Below are 16,486 nucleotides of genomic sequence, written 5' to 3'. Positions count from 1 at the left end.
GCCATTACTAGATATTGTCATAAAGTCGTTATTTAGTTTTTTTGGTGCACAAAAAGTATTCTCGTTGCTTCATAACATTAAAGTTGAACCACTGTAGTCACACAAACTGTTTTAAATATGTATTTATACTTTCTGGGCATTTAAAGTGTTGATTATCTTGCTGTCAATTGAGGCCTCGCTGAGCCATCAGATCTTAATTTGTGTTCTGAAGATGAATGAAGGTCTTGGGTGTGAAACTACATGAGGGTGAGTAATTAATTACATAATTTTCATTTTTGGGTGAATTAAGCCTATAACTTCTAATATACTGCAAGTAACTTAATTTCAGTTAGCTTTAGCTTTGATTCGTCAGTGATTAAACAGAAAATAGCCTAGCATTCAAAAGTATGAGGTCAGTAAGATTTTTTAAATATGTTTGAAAGAAGTCTCTTATGCCCAGCAAGAATGCAGTAATATACAGTCAAAACTTATTTTGAAATTATGAAAATGATTTGGTGCTTAAGAAACCTTTCTCCAAATATTAGTTTAAAATGGCTGTGCAAAAATATTTTTGTGGAAAACTAATAACTTTTTTTTAAGGATTATTTAATAAAGTTTAAAAGAACAATTTATTTGAAATATTTTTTTGTAACATTGACCATTGATCAGTATAATGCATCTTTGAAAAAAACAAACAAACAAACAAAAAAACAGAGGTCAATAAAATTAACTTCAAAAAACTACAAAAATCCCAAACTTTTGAACGTTAATGCAATGAACTTATTACTTATTATTCACATCAAAATGCAAAGTGTAACCCCCAGCTCTATGGAAATATCTAGTGATCTCTGGAATTCACTTGATTCCTGATCTTCTGCTAATGCTAATGAGGATTTAACCTCTCTTAATAACTATGTTACGACATCTCTTGGCTTGTATACAGGTGTTCTTGGAAATGTGTCGGAAACTTTTTTCTTAAAGGGATAGTTCACTCAAAAATGAAAATTTCTGTCATCATTTACTCACCCTTGTGTTGTTCAAACCAGTATGATTTTTTAGTTTTTTTGTCCATACATTGGAAATCAATGATCACCAAAACTGCTTGGTTATCAAGACTCAAGACTCCACAATCGTTTTTACTGTAGGATAGGACGTTCCTGCGGAATTGGGCTACTTTTATACTGATGCTGCGTTTATTTTTTATTTTATTTATTTATTTTTAGTCTGCGGGTTGAAACATGGAAATGGTTAATGTTTGATCCAACATGCTGGTCTGTTTTATATACTTCAAATGTTATATTGCTGGGTTAAAATGAACCCAAAATAGGTTGGAAATCAAAATTACACGGAATTATTAGAGGAACAACAACGACAGCAGTAATAATCAAAAGATGAACATTAATTAAGCAAGTACACCCAGGTAGCTTTTCCATGAGCTGAAGTATAAACTAATAAACAGGGAAGCATAAGCCCATGCTCTGGGTTACTCAACAGCTGGGTCGTTGTGTCGGAGGGTTGTATTGTTTCAACAGTTAGTGAGATTGATCCATCCGCTAACCCAACGTCTGGGTAAGACAAAAAGTACCCAATCATGGAAAAAATGACCCAACAGGCAAAAATATCCCAGTGATTTTTGGACTGTAGGGATGTGAAGTATGGTTAGCATGGTCATGTGGATCGTAGGAGCATGTTCTGACCACAGCTTTATTTGGTATCCAGCTCAAAGATTTTTTTTTTTAGCAGTACAGACAAAAAAAGATCTCCGGAACTTGTGTGTCAAAAAATAAATACCAAATGGAGTCAACTTTTTTTTTTCTTCTTTTTTTTTTCCAAAAAAATGACCAACTGTCAGGGCAAGATGTAATGTAGACAGCTCAGAGAGAAGAAGTCTAAAGAGGATATGGAGATGTCAGTGAGTCACTGAGACTTATCAAAGGTTTTCCAAGGCTACGTGTTAATTTGTAACATGTTGTGTTAACTACATTTCCTGAGATGGTAGAAATGGTGGACCAATCCAATTATATTTTTGCGGTACTGTGAACGTTTTTCTCCTTTTAAAACTAATGTATTCTAAGACCAGTATGTTTTTTTTTTTGTGTTTTTGTCTCTCAGGTAACCAAGGACAGAATGGTGACTGTGCTGACAACAAGGCCATAAGAGGCCTAACTGCCTTGGTAAGTCTGTATACTACGGCATATCACTGCCATGTGCCCCATGGATTGCTTGCTTTATAGGAAAATCTCAGTAACTGGCTGCAGACTCTTCACAAACAAACAAAACACTGTAACTAAATCAGAATCTCAACACACACATAGCCATAATCCTTAAGAGCAATAATTAAAAGACTTAGCATAGCTTTGATTTTTTTTTTTTATCTTTCTCTTGCTCTTCTAGATCCAGGATGGGAAACTCTGAGAGCCAGTATAGCATCCAGGGCTCTAGAAGCAATAGCTTTATCATCCCTGGCAGACAGAAACCCTACTCATTCAAGGCCAACTCTGCCAAAGAAGACATTTTATCACCTCTAGGCTTTTTGAATGCTGGTTCAGGGTTTTCTGCATTGAAGTCCAGAAACGTAGTTCGAGGTTCCTCCCCGTCAAAGAGCAGAAGCACCTTTATGTCCCGCCATTATGATTACATCACCCATAAACTAAAGAGTGGGGCCAACAGTCAGTGGAATGGGGTTTCAGAGGACTTGTTGCCTGATGGCTGCTTGACGTTGCCTTCTGAAAATGGCTGCTTGTATGGTGGTCACAAGGAGAAGAGAAAACCCTGTAATAATTATGCCACGATAAAGATGCTTGAGAAAAGTCCCAGGTTTGAGGATATTGAGGACCAGAGCAGCCCCAGGGTTGTTATCAAGAAAGATGGTAGTGTACGAGTAGAATTTAACAACAGTCCAAACGGTGCCCTTATTTTGGATGATAGCACTGGTCCAGTTCAGCTCCTCAAGTTTTCCCCTACCTTAGAGTCCAATTCTAGCTTACCTGGTGTAACACCCTCATTAGAAGCCCATCTTGGAGCTGCTCAGGCAGTTGCCAGCTTCAAGAGCAGTAAAGGTAGCTCTGTGAGCTCAGATGGCTCCTTGTACGACTTGCCCTGGGGAACCAGTGTCGATCTTAACGATTCAGACAATTCATCCCCTAACAGCCAAAGACAAATTTCAACAAATGTTGGGTTTTTGGATGAGCAGTTTCCTTCCAACCTCTACAAGGATCCCAGAATTGCTGCCACCTTCTCTACGGTTAAGGATTTGCAGTTTTCAAATGGAAGCCATTTAAAGCACAGATCATCCATTGTGTCTGTGATGGAGGAACACTGTTCAGAGGGCGGCCCAGAGGAAAAGCAATATTCCTCCTTCACCTTACCTTGTCGAAAACCTAAGCCTTTTGTAGACAATAATGGAACGAAAGTGTCCATCAGGAACAGATTTAGGCGCATCAGTGACTGGACTGGAAGTTTGACCAGGAAAAAGAATAGGTTTCAGGTAAGGACAATCCTTTGGATGGCTGTTTCCATTTCATTTTAAACATGCTCATTTTGAACCTCTAAATCTCTGATAGTAGAGTGGTTTTGGGTATATATCCTTGTTTTAGTTTTATTTGTTAAAGTGCTTGGGACAACAGACCTCTATAGGGACAATAAATCAATGCATCACGAATTGATAAATGATTCTGAGATTTTCCAAATATATCGCAATTCTCTCTCGAATCGATTCTGAGCTTAGTTTTTAACAGCAGATGGCACCGCGGGCTTTAGAAGCAGCCGTACTCTGCTTGCTTCCAATTTCTTACATCACTTGAACCTTCTACAAAATTCTGAGGTGCAAGTACATTCTCAGATTCAGCCAAACGCACAAGTGCTCTTCTTCATGAGCATTTGAGCATGTTGTTAAAAAATAGCCTAGAGCGCCATCTGCTGTTAAAAACTAAGCTCAGAATTGATTCGAGAGAGAATTGTGATGCATTCAGAAAATCTCAAAATCAATCCATGAATCGTGATGCATCGATTTATTATCTCAGCCCTTCGTGGTGGTTGCATATCTAAAAGCATATCTCTCCCTGGCTCTCTCTCTCCCTCACTGCTATACTGGGCAGGTTAAAGAAGTAAAAATGTAAACTAGACATTGGCCCTGTCCCAAATGGCACACTTCATGATATGAAACTGCCAATATACTACAATAACATAAATATATTTCTGAAGCGTATTCTAGATTATTATTGTCTTGTTGTATAGCTTGATCAAAGCCATGCTCAGCAGTTTACACAATGGAGAATAGATCCGTATTTGTTGTCATTTATGAGGAAAACGCTTTGTAAGTTAATAAAGACTGAGCCCTGATAGATTTATAGTTGTGCACACATTTTAATAGTGTTGCGTTTTAGTACAGATTAATGCAATGACTCACTCATAAAAGATGCTCATCTGTGTCCACTTACGAGCAGGAATATATAATATCAGTGAACGAATCTGAACTATTCTTTTTGGTTTCAAAAAATATTAGTTTAATCTTTATATTTAAATGAAATTAAACAAACCGGTGAACTGAAATGGTTAATAGAAAAGATTCTAAAACACTGTCCCTTAAAATGCCATTGTTTTTTTTTCTCACAAATTCTATGTTTTTATGTACGTTTTTCATGTTTTAGCCACATGCCATATAGTGAGTGCATTCCTTGAGTGCAAGAATCAGTCCAAGTCTTGACCGTGACCTGTGCCAGGTGCCACTGTGGGCATTGTTGCTTTGCCAGGAGCACATGTAGGGCACAATATTGAAAGCTGCAACATGCCAGTTGAGTGAGACAGGGAACCCAAGTTTAGGTTCAGTGCTCTGAAGATGATGGCTATTCCTCGCAAAAGCAGGGCTTGGCGTTTGGTGAGTACAAAAAGGATGCATGGGAGAATCTCTGTTTATGGTGTTGAAGAAAGCAAGGAGTCGATTAAATTAAAGATTGTATCGGAGGAAGACCAAAACAATGAGTACTTAATCTCATAAAATGACTTTGTGACAGGTAGTTTATAGGATATATTCATTCTGATTAGATCTTACATACACTTTATTGGCTGAACATGTATTGAAGTTTCAGTCTTTTCTATAATAGCCATCTTTTTTTCTTTGTAATCTTATATGTTTGGGGTTTATTAACTGTAAGCAGTGAGATATTCCTTCTGTGGCTTTTATCCTGTGTTTAATGAGTAAGAGTAGAATAGCTCTTTGATATTTTCGGTGGAGTCTGTGTCTGTGGAGGGATTTACAAACAGCCATTACTCTGGTATTACTCACTTCAGACTTGTAATGTGATATGATACAGTCTAGTTCTTCTTTAATCTAAAGCGTCTGCATTTTCTTCTGCTCACATCATAAAAAAGCAGTGAATTTTCTTCAACTGTTTTAGGCCGTATGTCCACCAAAGCGTTTTTAATGCTGAAAACCCCTAGCTGTGGGCGCTTGAGAGCGTTTCGGCAGCGCAAAGTTTTTTTTTTTTGTCTAGATGCTTTGCTTGATATGATATGGAATATCTGTGGAAGTGTAAAGCCCTGGGTATACTTCGTTTTTTACGTGTACGCTAGTGTATGCACACAGTCGAACACAAAGCCTTGGAAAGTATACTTCACTTGACTCGTACACATACACAGGCATCCGTTTTGAGCAATCTCTCTCCGTGAGTTACAATCCATGTAAACATCTTTGTGTTCTTTCATGCTAGAGTTGTACAAATGAGGGTACTTTCTAACCTCTACACACAATCTGTCATCTATGTAGGCCTCCATCGTCGCTGTAGCTTGCATGTGTTCTGGTCTGTTCTGTTCATGCAGGTTTTCTTTGGCTAACTTGTGCATCTACACCCACAGGGCATGGTTGCCACCTTATGGATAAACTAATTACTGCAAAAACAATTAAATGCACTTGTGCGACCTGCGCATACAGTATGCATGTACTCTTCTGATGACAAAATTTGCATCACACGCACTGTACACTGACTCTTGCATACGTGTAAAAAGTGAACTATACTTTAGGCTTTACTAGTCTCATTTCACAGATAGTTCGTTTCTGTATTGTTTCTATATAAAAATGCCGATACAATGTAAAGTATTCGCTCTGGCTCTTGTTTTAAATTATTTTGTTCCGTTATTCTGCTTGACGTTGTACAAGCAGAATGTGGTGGTATTGTATTTGTCCCACCCCTCCTCCACTGTGATTGGACGGCTGGGTATAAAGTGACAGTGATGAGTGCTGCGTTTTACCCAAAGTTGAACGTTCTTCAACTCTCAGCGACTGAGTGCTCAGCACCTCGTTACGCTCCTGGCCTTTTAAAAATGATTCATGCACATTGTGGTGTTTCCATCCAGCGTTTTTCTTATGCAATACCCCAAAATGCGCATAAAACAGGTGGATGGAAACATAGCTACTGTCTATGGCAAATTTAATGCCAACTTTGTAATAAATTATAATGCATATTTTTGATGTCGTCTGCTAAGATCAGAAAACGATGCAAATACATTATAGGGGATGAAAGATAGGGAATTTTAGTTTCCAAATATAGGAGTTCACAAAGTTTTCCATCAGTGACATGGAATGTTTGTTGAATAAGGATTTGGCTCTGGACAAATTATGTTGTTTCACTTCAGTGAAAATCAGATCACATTTGATGAAAATGTTTTTGCAGCTATCCAGATAATCATAACTATAACTATGTGAAACCATCTAAAATGTATTATTATGAATCAGTCTAAACGCTTCAGCCAAGAAACACATTTTTCACAATTTGACACCGTCAAAGACCATTTGCTAGAACTCAAATCTTCCAGACTGCCTGGTAATATCACAGCCCTGGATCACTGACAACTTCAATGTAGATACATAATCTGTGGTATGTCATGTCAACTTGTTCAACTTTTGCAATTAATGTTAAAGAATATTTGAAAATATTTAAAAAACAAGTTTCCGTTCAGTCTGTCATAAATCTCCACATGAATGCCAGAGTTCAGCTGTAGTGTAAAGTTTTACACAGAGTGTTGTTGGCACGTCTGCACCCTTGTGTAATTAGTGTCAGCTGCTGGAGATGTGTAGAATTTGAAGGATGCTTGAGAAGGATCCTACCCAGATTTCTGTTGAAGTGTGCTCATCATAAGAGCAGTAGGGAACTGATGATCTTATTAGTAGGATTTTCAAATAACACTCCTTTTAAAGATCATCTTTTCTATGATGAAAGTGAATGAGGAATGGGCTTCAATTTTTCATAAGTTTGTGTAACATTATGAAGATCTGAACTTGAAATTACTCCCATAATCTGGCGATAACCAACTTCTCTGTTATTCTGGGTTTTCTTATTAGTAGTTGTTGCTTAGGCAAGTTTCACTATTACTGTTAAAGTACCTTGGGTCACACTTTAGGTAGCTAATATTTAAATGACTAGATTTAAGATTATGTATTTTCTGTGTACCTACAGAATCCCACATTCACTGATAATGAGTTTGAGGTATGGTTACGTTTAGAAGGGGTTAGAGTTAGGTTTTGGGGTAAGGGTTTGGGTTATGGTTGGGGGTAAACTACAAATTGATAAATAGCACAACCTGTCTTTATTGAGAAGAGGTGCACTAGTAACTTTTGAAATAAGATCATTTTATTAGCAGACAAAAAAAAAAAGTTGAAAAAAGAAATCCTGTAGATTTACATTGAAGGAGAGGAAGGAATGTCTAGTTGCAGGAATGTCACTGTTTTTAATAATAAATGAATAGCAACAGCACTATTAAAATGCTATGGCAACATTTGCATGAATAAGCACCATTCACATTTTCTTAAGAATATGAAAAAAAAACAACTTTGGTCTGAAATTACCAGATTTCAGAATCAATGATGAATTTAAGTTCATTAATTGCTTTAAAGGGGACCAATTATGCCCCTTTTACACAATGTAATATAAGTCTCTGGTGTCCCCAGAATGTGTCTGTGAAGTTTCAGCTCAAAATACCCCACAGATCATTTATTATAGCTTGTTAAATTTGCCCATATTTGGGTGTGAGCAAAAACACGCCGTTATTGTGTGTGTCCCTTTAAATGCAAATGAGCTGCTGCTCCAGAAGAGGGCGGAGCTTTAACAGCTCAACAACAACAAAGCTGGAGAATCTCACGCAGCCAAAATGAGGATTGTCAGTAATGGTGTTCAGCCTTACATTGTTCAAACCGGAGTCGACACTGATGGAGAGACTCAGGAAGAAGTTACAACTTTTAGACGTTTCTGAATGGTTAGTGGATAAATTGATGTAGTTGCTGTGGAGTTGATTCAACTCATCCACTACCATGTGTCGTCATGTTCATCTTCTGTGTTGAATTGACCCTCGTTTGTGAAGCAGTCCGGCATAAAATGACGGCATGATAACAACACTCGACTACAACAACTCTTCCTCTTCTCTAAAGCAGCCCAACATGGCCACGCCCCCTTTGTTGTGTGTTCCAGGGGGTGGGGTTATGTAAATTTTAGGGTTAGTGATGTCACCAACCCATGATGAAGCTCGTTGTAGTCCCTAGCAGCGGTTTCTTGTAGTCCTTAAACAGCGATTTCAAAAATATCTCCCTTTGCATTGAACTTTGAGCGTCGTAACTTTGCAGATGTTCAAACAACAACATTACACACTAACTAAAGTTAAAAAAGTTAAATAATAATCAAGGACCCCTTTAAAAGCTCGTAATTTGACAAGTAAACCAGATATCATATTGATGCATAAATATAACCTCATTCTCATAATGTCACCTTCACTGTGTGTTGCAGGAGCCCAGATATAATGAGGCCGTCGATTGCTTTGACAGTGGTGTGGATGGCCTCACTGCAGACACCAGCTCTCCCTCTCAGGTCTCGAGCCTTATGCTCAAAACCCGCTCTCACTCTCTGTCACTAAATACCTGCAGCGGCTCTGCTGGTGCCCTTCATTCAGGTACTGATGTTTTGCGACAAAACATCTACAAGAACTTCATGAGGGAGTTGAAGACTGGTCGGCCTCCTGCAGAAGGCGGACGAGAAGACTGGCGTGAGAGCTCCTCAGAGGAAACTGAGAGCAGTAGTCAGGAAGTCCTAGGGTCTCTGGAGCAGCTGGACTTGCTATTTGAGAAAGAGCAAGGTGTAGTTAGGCGGGCCGGATGGCTCTCCTTCAAGCCCTTACTCACTGTACACAAGGACCACAAACTAGAGCTAGTAAGCCGTCGAAAATGGAAGCAATTCTGGGTCACTCTAAAGGGTAAGTATGTCATGATTGCTGTAACTACTACTGTGATTTACAGTACCACTCACATTTGTGCAGTAAGAGCATATCAAAACTGCTTAAAATGATCAATCATGCCCAGGTTGTTTTTTTTTCTTGCAGGTTGCACACTGCTGTTCTATGAGACCTATGGAAAAGCCTCTTCAGCCCCAGAGTCTCCATGCTATGCCTTGTTAGCAGAGGATGGTGTAGTCCAGACTGTTCCTGAGCACCCCAAGAAGGAGAACGTGTTCTGCCTCAGTAACACTTATGGTGATGTCTACCTATTTCAGGTCAGTTAAAAACCTGAGCTTACAAACTACAAACTTGAGTTTATAAACCCACGCACTTACTCCATATAAAAATATAACATGTTAAACCAGATATAACATGCTGTTTAGAGCAGTTTTATATGATAAAAATAATTTTTGTTTTAGCATGCTTTTTGTTTGCAACTCAACTGGGAATAGTGTTTTTGTGGTAACTTTACAGTCTCATTCAGTAATGATTTAACTAACATGAACTAACAATGAGTAATACATTTACAGTATTTATTAATCTTTGTTAATATTAGTTCATAAAAATTCAGTTGTTCATTGTCCATGTTAGTTCACAGTGCATTAACTAATGTTAACAAACACAATATTTGCTTGTAAATGTTGAAATTAACATTAAGTAAGATTTGTAAAGTGTTACCATTTATTTTATGCTACTAACTATGAAATGTATGGAAGCTTGTTTCCAACACTGAATAAAAAAATGTAAAAGATAATTGCAACTTTTTATCTCACAATTCACAGCAAAATCTCCAGAGTTAAATCAACTCTGCTCAGAGTACATATGGTCCCTCTCTAAAAAGTGTTAAAATAACACTGAAGCAGAGTTAAAGTTAATGAGATAATTAAACAATTAATTAAGTGATGATTGTGCATTAGTGATGAACACCTGCTGTTAACAAGCAGAATCACTGAAGAAAAGAGAAACACAAGAACTACAACTGACTTCAGTCACAGCCTTATTAATTGCTTAATTATCTTATTAACTTTAACTCTGCTTCAGTGTTACTTTAACACTATTTAGAGAGGGACCATATGTACTCTGAGCAGAGTTGATTTAACTCTGGGGATTTTACTGTGAATTCTGACTTTTTTCTCAGAATTGCATGATATAAACTTGCATTTGCGTGTTATAAAGATATAAACACAGTTGTGAGAAATAAAGTCAGAAGTTATAATGTTAGAATTAAAAGTCAGTCTTTTTTTCCTCAGAATTAGACTTAATAACATGCAATTGAGTTTATATCTCACAATTCTGCCTTTATTTCTCGCAATTGTGACTTTACTTCTCATAATTGTTTATATCTCGCAATTTTGACATTACTTGCAATTCTGACTTTATTTATTAAAAAAAAAAAAAGTCAGAATTGTGAGATGAAAAAAGTCGCAGTTTCCTTTTTTATTTAGTGGTGGAAACAAGCTTTGTAGAAATGAGAGTATAGAGTCCAGTCCAAAAATGACTGATAATTTTTGATGGAAATGAATGGATAGGACATTTTGTCAGTGTAAGCCCTGGCATTTGTATATTATCAAGCCAATAACATTGCAACAACTTATTCAGCCAGACAGTCTCTGGCTATTCCATATGCTGATTAATGCAGTGTCTGAATTTAGTAGTAAATAACACTGCGCACACACATTACCTGTCAGTAATGTTTCTGGTGGCATTAAAGACCTTAATATATCACGCATAAACTTAAATGCTTGAAATCTATTTTGCAGACAAACACAAAGTAGGGTCCAAAAGTCTGAGACACTGACAATCTAGGCCTCATAATATAATTTAAACCTGAAAATACATACATTTTTAGGAATTTGAACAAATGTAAAACACAGTAATGTTATTATATAAAGTGATGCAAAATTCTGCAAAGATTTTTAGGTCACTAATGAAATAACCTTATTTGTGACATTGACCGTATTTACAGTCATTTCTATGTATAAAAGGTCACATTTCCTTCCTTGTATTTTTTTCCCACACTAGGCCTCCAACCAAACTGACCTGGAGAACTGGGTAACTGCCATTCATTCAGCTAGTGCGTCTTTGTTTGCGAAACGCTACGGGAAGGAGGACACACTGCGTTTGTTACGTGGACAGATCCGTGGTCTTCTCCAGAAGATTGACATGGACGGCAAGATGAGGAAAATGGCAGAGCTGCAGTTGTCCATCGTTGGTGACCCCAAAAATAGAAAGGCTATTGAAAACCAGGTAAGCAACCGATCAAATTAATTTGGTGTAATGCTGTTATGTAGTCCTTTTTTGTTTCAGCTATGCATTGTTTTAGGGTGTGTTCACACTTGGTTCGATTTAATCGAACCCTGGTGCAATCACTCTGTTAGTGTGGTTCATTTGAAAAAGTGTGAACGCTGCCATCCCAACACTGGTGCGCACCAAACATGTGGACTGAGACCTCTCTTTTACCAGGTTATTGTGTTTGAGGCTTTGTAGTGAGGTGTGTTTGTGTTGACAAGGTTAAGAATTTACTAAGTTCCTCATTTTGTCTGAAACCTTGGGATAAATCATTGGCTTTGTCATGTTAACAGAAGGCATGTTAATCTTACCGCCACATTCCGCTTTAGAGGTTGCATGACCCACATAGCTTTAGTTGACCAATGGTATTAGTAGTTTTCCCCCCAGTGCCTGATAACAATCAAGTTAATGCTTCATGGGAACTTCTGAAGTTGATGCAAAGGTCAATGGGGGAGTCAGAGGGGTGCCAGGCAGGATGAGAGATTTGGGGAAGGCGAAGAGGTTAGAATGGCCTGAGAAACTTGACTACTTTGAAGTCTTGTCTCCACAAGTCAGTGCCAGCTGGGCAGTTTGAAGTCTCCACTGACCTCCCCTCACCCTTCCTCCCAAACTTAAGTATAACTGCCTTGCATCTACTACAATTAAACATATGCCTTTTATATGAATCAGGGAAAACAAATGAAAGATACATGTGTAGAACTACACATTTACAACTGCAATCAGAAATCTTGCCCAGCCATCAGTAGTAAGAATTGATTAATTCAAATACATATAGTTTTTTTTAAACCATAGATGTTCATCAGTGATTGTATATCAAGAGCATTTTGTTTCGTGATTTCACCGGAACAAAGAGTCTCCGCTCTCCACAACAACAATAAATTGAAATGCTCGTCGCAGTGACAAAAAGCACATGATTTAAAAAATAAAAAAAAAACACATTCCAGTGCCAGATTGCCTCTTTTAGTGACATGTGACCAGAAGCAGCCTTTGCTATGTTTCACAGAAGCGCCTCCGCTTGCGCTCAAAAAGAGCCCCGCCTCCTGCCATCATGCCGTGGACACTCCAGGGTTGAAAATTATCGGGGCTTGGAGCAAAAATGCCACTGAAATTAATAAAATGCTCTGATAATTCAAGATATATAGGGCAAAAAAATGTCCCTGTATGAGTTATTATTTTTAATAGCTAGTTTATGATAACCTATATTTATATGTTTTTAACTCAGGATATAGAGTGCTGTTCGCCCAAACATCAGCACTATGATAGTCTATTGATTTACAACAGTGCAGAGCTTATATATATATATATTATATATATTGCCAAAAGATTTGGGATGCCTGCCTTTAGGTGCAAATTGTCCAAAATGTCTTGGTATGCTGAAGCATTAAGAGTTCCTTTCAATGGAACTAAGAGTTCAAGCCCAACCCCTGAAAAACAACCTCACACCATAATCCCCCTCCACCAAACTTTACACTTGGCACAATGCAGTCAGGCAAGTATCATTCTCCTGGCAACCGCCAAACCCAGACTCATCCATTGGATTGCCAGACAGAGAAGCGTGATTCATGAAAACAACTAATATTGTGTGAAGCTGAATGGAGATTATCAAATTATTTTAAGATTTGTGAGTGATTTAGAGCACAGCAGAACTCGGTCAGATAAAGGTTTATTAATGAAAGTTCCTGTCAAACAAGTTAATTGTATTAAAAGGGCAGCTATAAAAAAGCCAATGTTGAGCAGCAAACAGGTATTTGAAGCTGCTGGAGTCTCTGGAGTCTCAAGAAGCTCTCCATGCAGGCTGACAGTTGTGCGTAAAGATGCATTTTAGACACCACTAACCAAACCTCACAAAGAGAAACATTTACAGTGGGTTTAGAAATACATTTTCAAACAGTTTTATTGCTGTGGTGTTTTTTTGCAGCATGGGATAGTGCATAGTGCATTGTATTTCCGAAGGCACTATCCTCCTTTTTATATCATAGCTGAAAATGGCCAGTTATGAGCTCTACATATCTTGCAAAAGTCATTTTAATACCCTCCATCTCACTTCCCAGTATTCCAGCCCAAATCATCATCCACCAGCTCCTTGCTGACGTCGCAGTCTTGTTGGAATGTGGTGGCCATTCACCATCCATTTAGACCATCCATTGAAGTACAGCATTAGTCAGTGAATAAAACTATTTAAAAATGAGTCTTCATGTATTTCTACACCCACTGTAAATGTTTCTCTTTGTGAGGTTTGGTTAGTGGTGTCTAAAATGCATCTTTACGCACAACTGTCAGTCTGCATGGAGAGCTTCTTGAGACTCCAGAGACACCAGCAGCTTCAAATACCTGTTTGCTGCTCAACACTGGCGTTTTTATAGCTGCCCTTTTAATACAATACATTTTTTGACAGGAACTTTCATTAATAAGCCTTTATCTGACCGAGTTCTGCTGTGCTCTATTTGTACTCACAAATCTTATGATAATTTGATAATCTCCATTCAGTTTCACACAATATTAGTTGTTTTCATGCCTTTTGCACAACATTGCACCATTTCATGCTTTTCATCTTCAGAAAGATCTTTCTTCCTCCTCATATTGCATGAGAACTGTGACTTGCTTAATAATGTGGAACAACCTCTACGTAGGGTTTCCATAGATCTGGCAAATTATTTTGTCTGAGATTGATTCCAGTTATCTAAAAAGACATGGATAAATAAACTAACATTTTCTTAGAAAAACTAAAATATGAATGTTTATTGTACAGAAATATTACTGATTTGTCTCTTGCATAATAATTTGGAACGCAGTGTGTTTATTTATATATATAATATGTGTGTGTGTGTGTGTGTATATATATATATATGTGCATATATATATATATATATATATATATATATATGTGTATATTGCATCTGAAAGTTGTGTGTAAACGTACATTTTTTTTTTAAATCAACTTTTTCTGCTTTTGAACATCATCACCAAAGCTCACTCTATTTTGTTGTAAGTCATTAAACTGTTACGCTGTCTCAGAAGTCTGTCTGAAATCAGTTTAATGAAGAACCTTTGTACGCAAACAAGGCAACAAGTCACAGCCTAAGCTTTCAGATGCACTCACTTGTTTTGTCCCTGAATAAATCAGCTGTTTTGAATGGATTTTTTTTGACAATTACTCAATGACTCACTCATAAAGACAATGATTTTCCGTCACCTACTGGCATTTTTTGGTTTTTCATCCCCCCCCCCCCCCCCCCTAATTAAATTTTTCTATATTTTTATCTCACATCTGCGGCTAAAAAAAAAAAAAAAAAAAATCATTCCTGTGGTCCACCATGCTGCAAGAAAGACTTTCGACTGTTTCTTTGAAATGGGCCTCCGAATTGCAAAGGCCATACTCAGTATTTGCCCTTTTCATTTAACCCATCAAGGTTAGTGCACACACATTAGGAGTAGTGAGTAGTGAACACACACACACACACACACACACACACACACACTGCAAACCATGAACACAAACACCCAGAGCAGTAGGCAGCCATTTTTCAATCTGACTCTCTAACCATTAGGCCACGACTGCCCCTTATATAACACAAACAAACGTGATTAATTCTCTACTAGTCAAATGGAGATGTTTCCTTTGTATTAGTTATATTCATGCTGCTAGATGTTAAAAAACAGTGGTGAGGATAATATGGACCCTGGCGAAAAGTGGTGGGAACATGTCCCACCCGTCAGTTATGCCAATGCGCATCAGACAGACTGAGTGAGAACTTTCAACTACTATTTTTAGGGGCTTTCGCACCGGAGGACCCTTTTCATATTTCCTAGAACTATTGGCTGAAGTCTAAAGCGGGGTCTAAACCAGCTCTATAGGAACTATCAGTGACGTAAGTGTACTCATGTACGCAGGTCAAACACCGGCACCCAGCATTTTTAAAAAGCTGTGTAAACATATGTACTTCATGATCATGGAAAACAGCGATAACGGCATTTACCTGTTGTCTGAAGGGTTGTGTTCATTCTCGATGATATGTAATACTAAAAAGTTGTCATAGGAGATTTCATCTCTTAGCCCCAATTTTTCCTCTTTCAGTTGCGTAAATCACGCGTTTACATTCCGTCTCCATTATCACGAAACCCACAACACATTAGAAACACAGCTCTGATCACAGCGTCTTCCATCCACCGGTTTTTAGTGTTTGTAAATGCTGTGCATAAAGACGCAGCTATCGTATGCTTCAGAGTTGTGTGAATGCAACCAGGAACATGGCCTGGGGGAGAAATTAGTTCTCAGGGGGAACTATCCTAGTGGCTAGTTCCTATAACTGAGTTCCTAGAACTATTCGGTGCAAAAGCCCCTTTTCTCACCTATTCAACACAGGTAGCTATCAGTTGACTCTGTATCAAATGCCCTGGGACACAATTAGAGCAAATTTCTCAAACAGGTTCCAAAGACTAGCCAGTGTGTTCTTAATGGGCTCTGAGCTACAGCACACAGGCCTCTCTATTTGTAGTAATAGGAGGATGCCGGTGTCCAGTGTCACACTCTTAAAACTGCACCGCTGGGTTAGGGTAAGGTTCCCATGAGTTAACAGCATGGTGTCTGTCCAGCCTCATTACACTTGTTTTAATAGTGTGGGGTTGAGTTGGTAGGATTTAATACACTGTGTTCCAAATTATTATGCAAGTGACGTATCAGTGGGATTTCAGTACAATAAACATTCAGATTTAGTTTTTCTAAGAAAGTGTTAGTTTGTTTGTTTTATTTCTCTGTATCTTTTTAGATAACTGGTATCAATCTCAGACAGGTTTGTTGAATAGTTTGCCAGGTCTACTTGGGTAAATAGAAACCCTACTTTAAAGATGTTGTTCCACATTATTAAGCAAGTCACAGTTCTCATGCAATATGAGGAGGAAGAAAGATCTTTCTGAAGATGAAAAGCATGAAATGGTGCAATGTTGTGCAAAAGGCATGAAAACA

General features: G+C 37.9%; 1 protein-coding gene across 8 annotated transcripts in view; it reads left to right on the top strand.

Moving 5' to 3' along the window:
- The window catches only part of tiam2a (TIAM Rac1 associated GEF 2a), a 133,200-nt gene that overhangs the window by 46,416 nt on the left and 70,298 nt on the right, over positions 1-16,486 (top strand). For all 8 annotated transcript variants that reach the window (XM_067368406.1, XM_067368407.1, XM_067368402.1 and 5 more), the window contains 5 exons: positions 2,092-2,153; positions 2,374-3,466; positions 8,751-9,213; positions 9,340-9,509; positions 11,257-11,481. In XM_067368406.1, coding sequence (XP_067224507.1) covers positions 2,381-3,466; positions 8,751-9,213; positions 9,340-9,509; positions 11,257-11,481 — 1,944 coding nt within the window. In that variant the 5' untranslated portion in view covers positions 2,092-2,153; positions 2,374-2,380. The remainder of the gene's footprint in view (positions 1-2,091; positions 2,154-2,373; positions 3,467-8,750; positions 9,214-9,339; positions 9,510-11,256; positions 11,482-16,486) is intronic.

The sequence above is a fragment of the Chanodichthys erythropterus genome, chromosome 18 (assembly GCF_024489055.1).
Source record: "Chanodichthys erythropterus isolate Z2021 chromosome 18, ASM2448905v1, whole genome shotgun sequence".
Taxonomy (NCBI): Eukaryota; Metazoa; Chordata; class Actinopteri; order Cypriniformes; family Xenocyprididae; genus Chanodichthys; species Chanodichthys erythropterus.
This window is presented reverse-complemented; position numbering and strand designations above follow the sequence as displayed.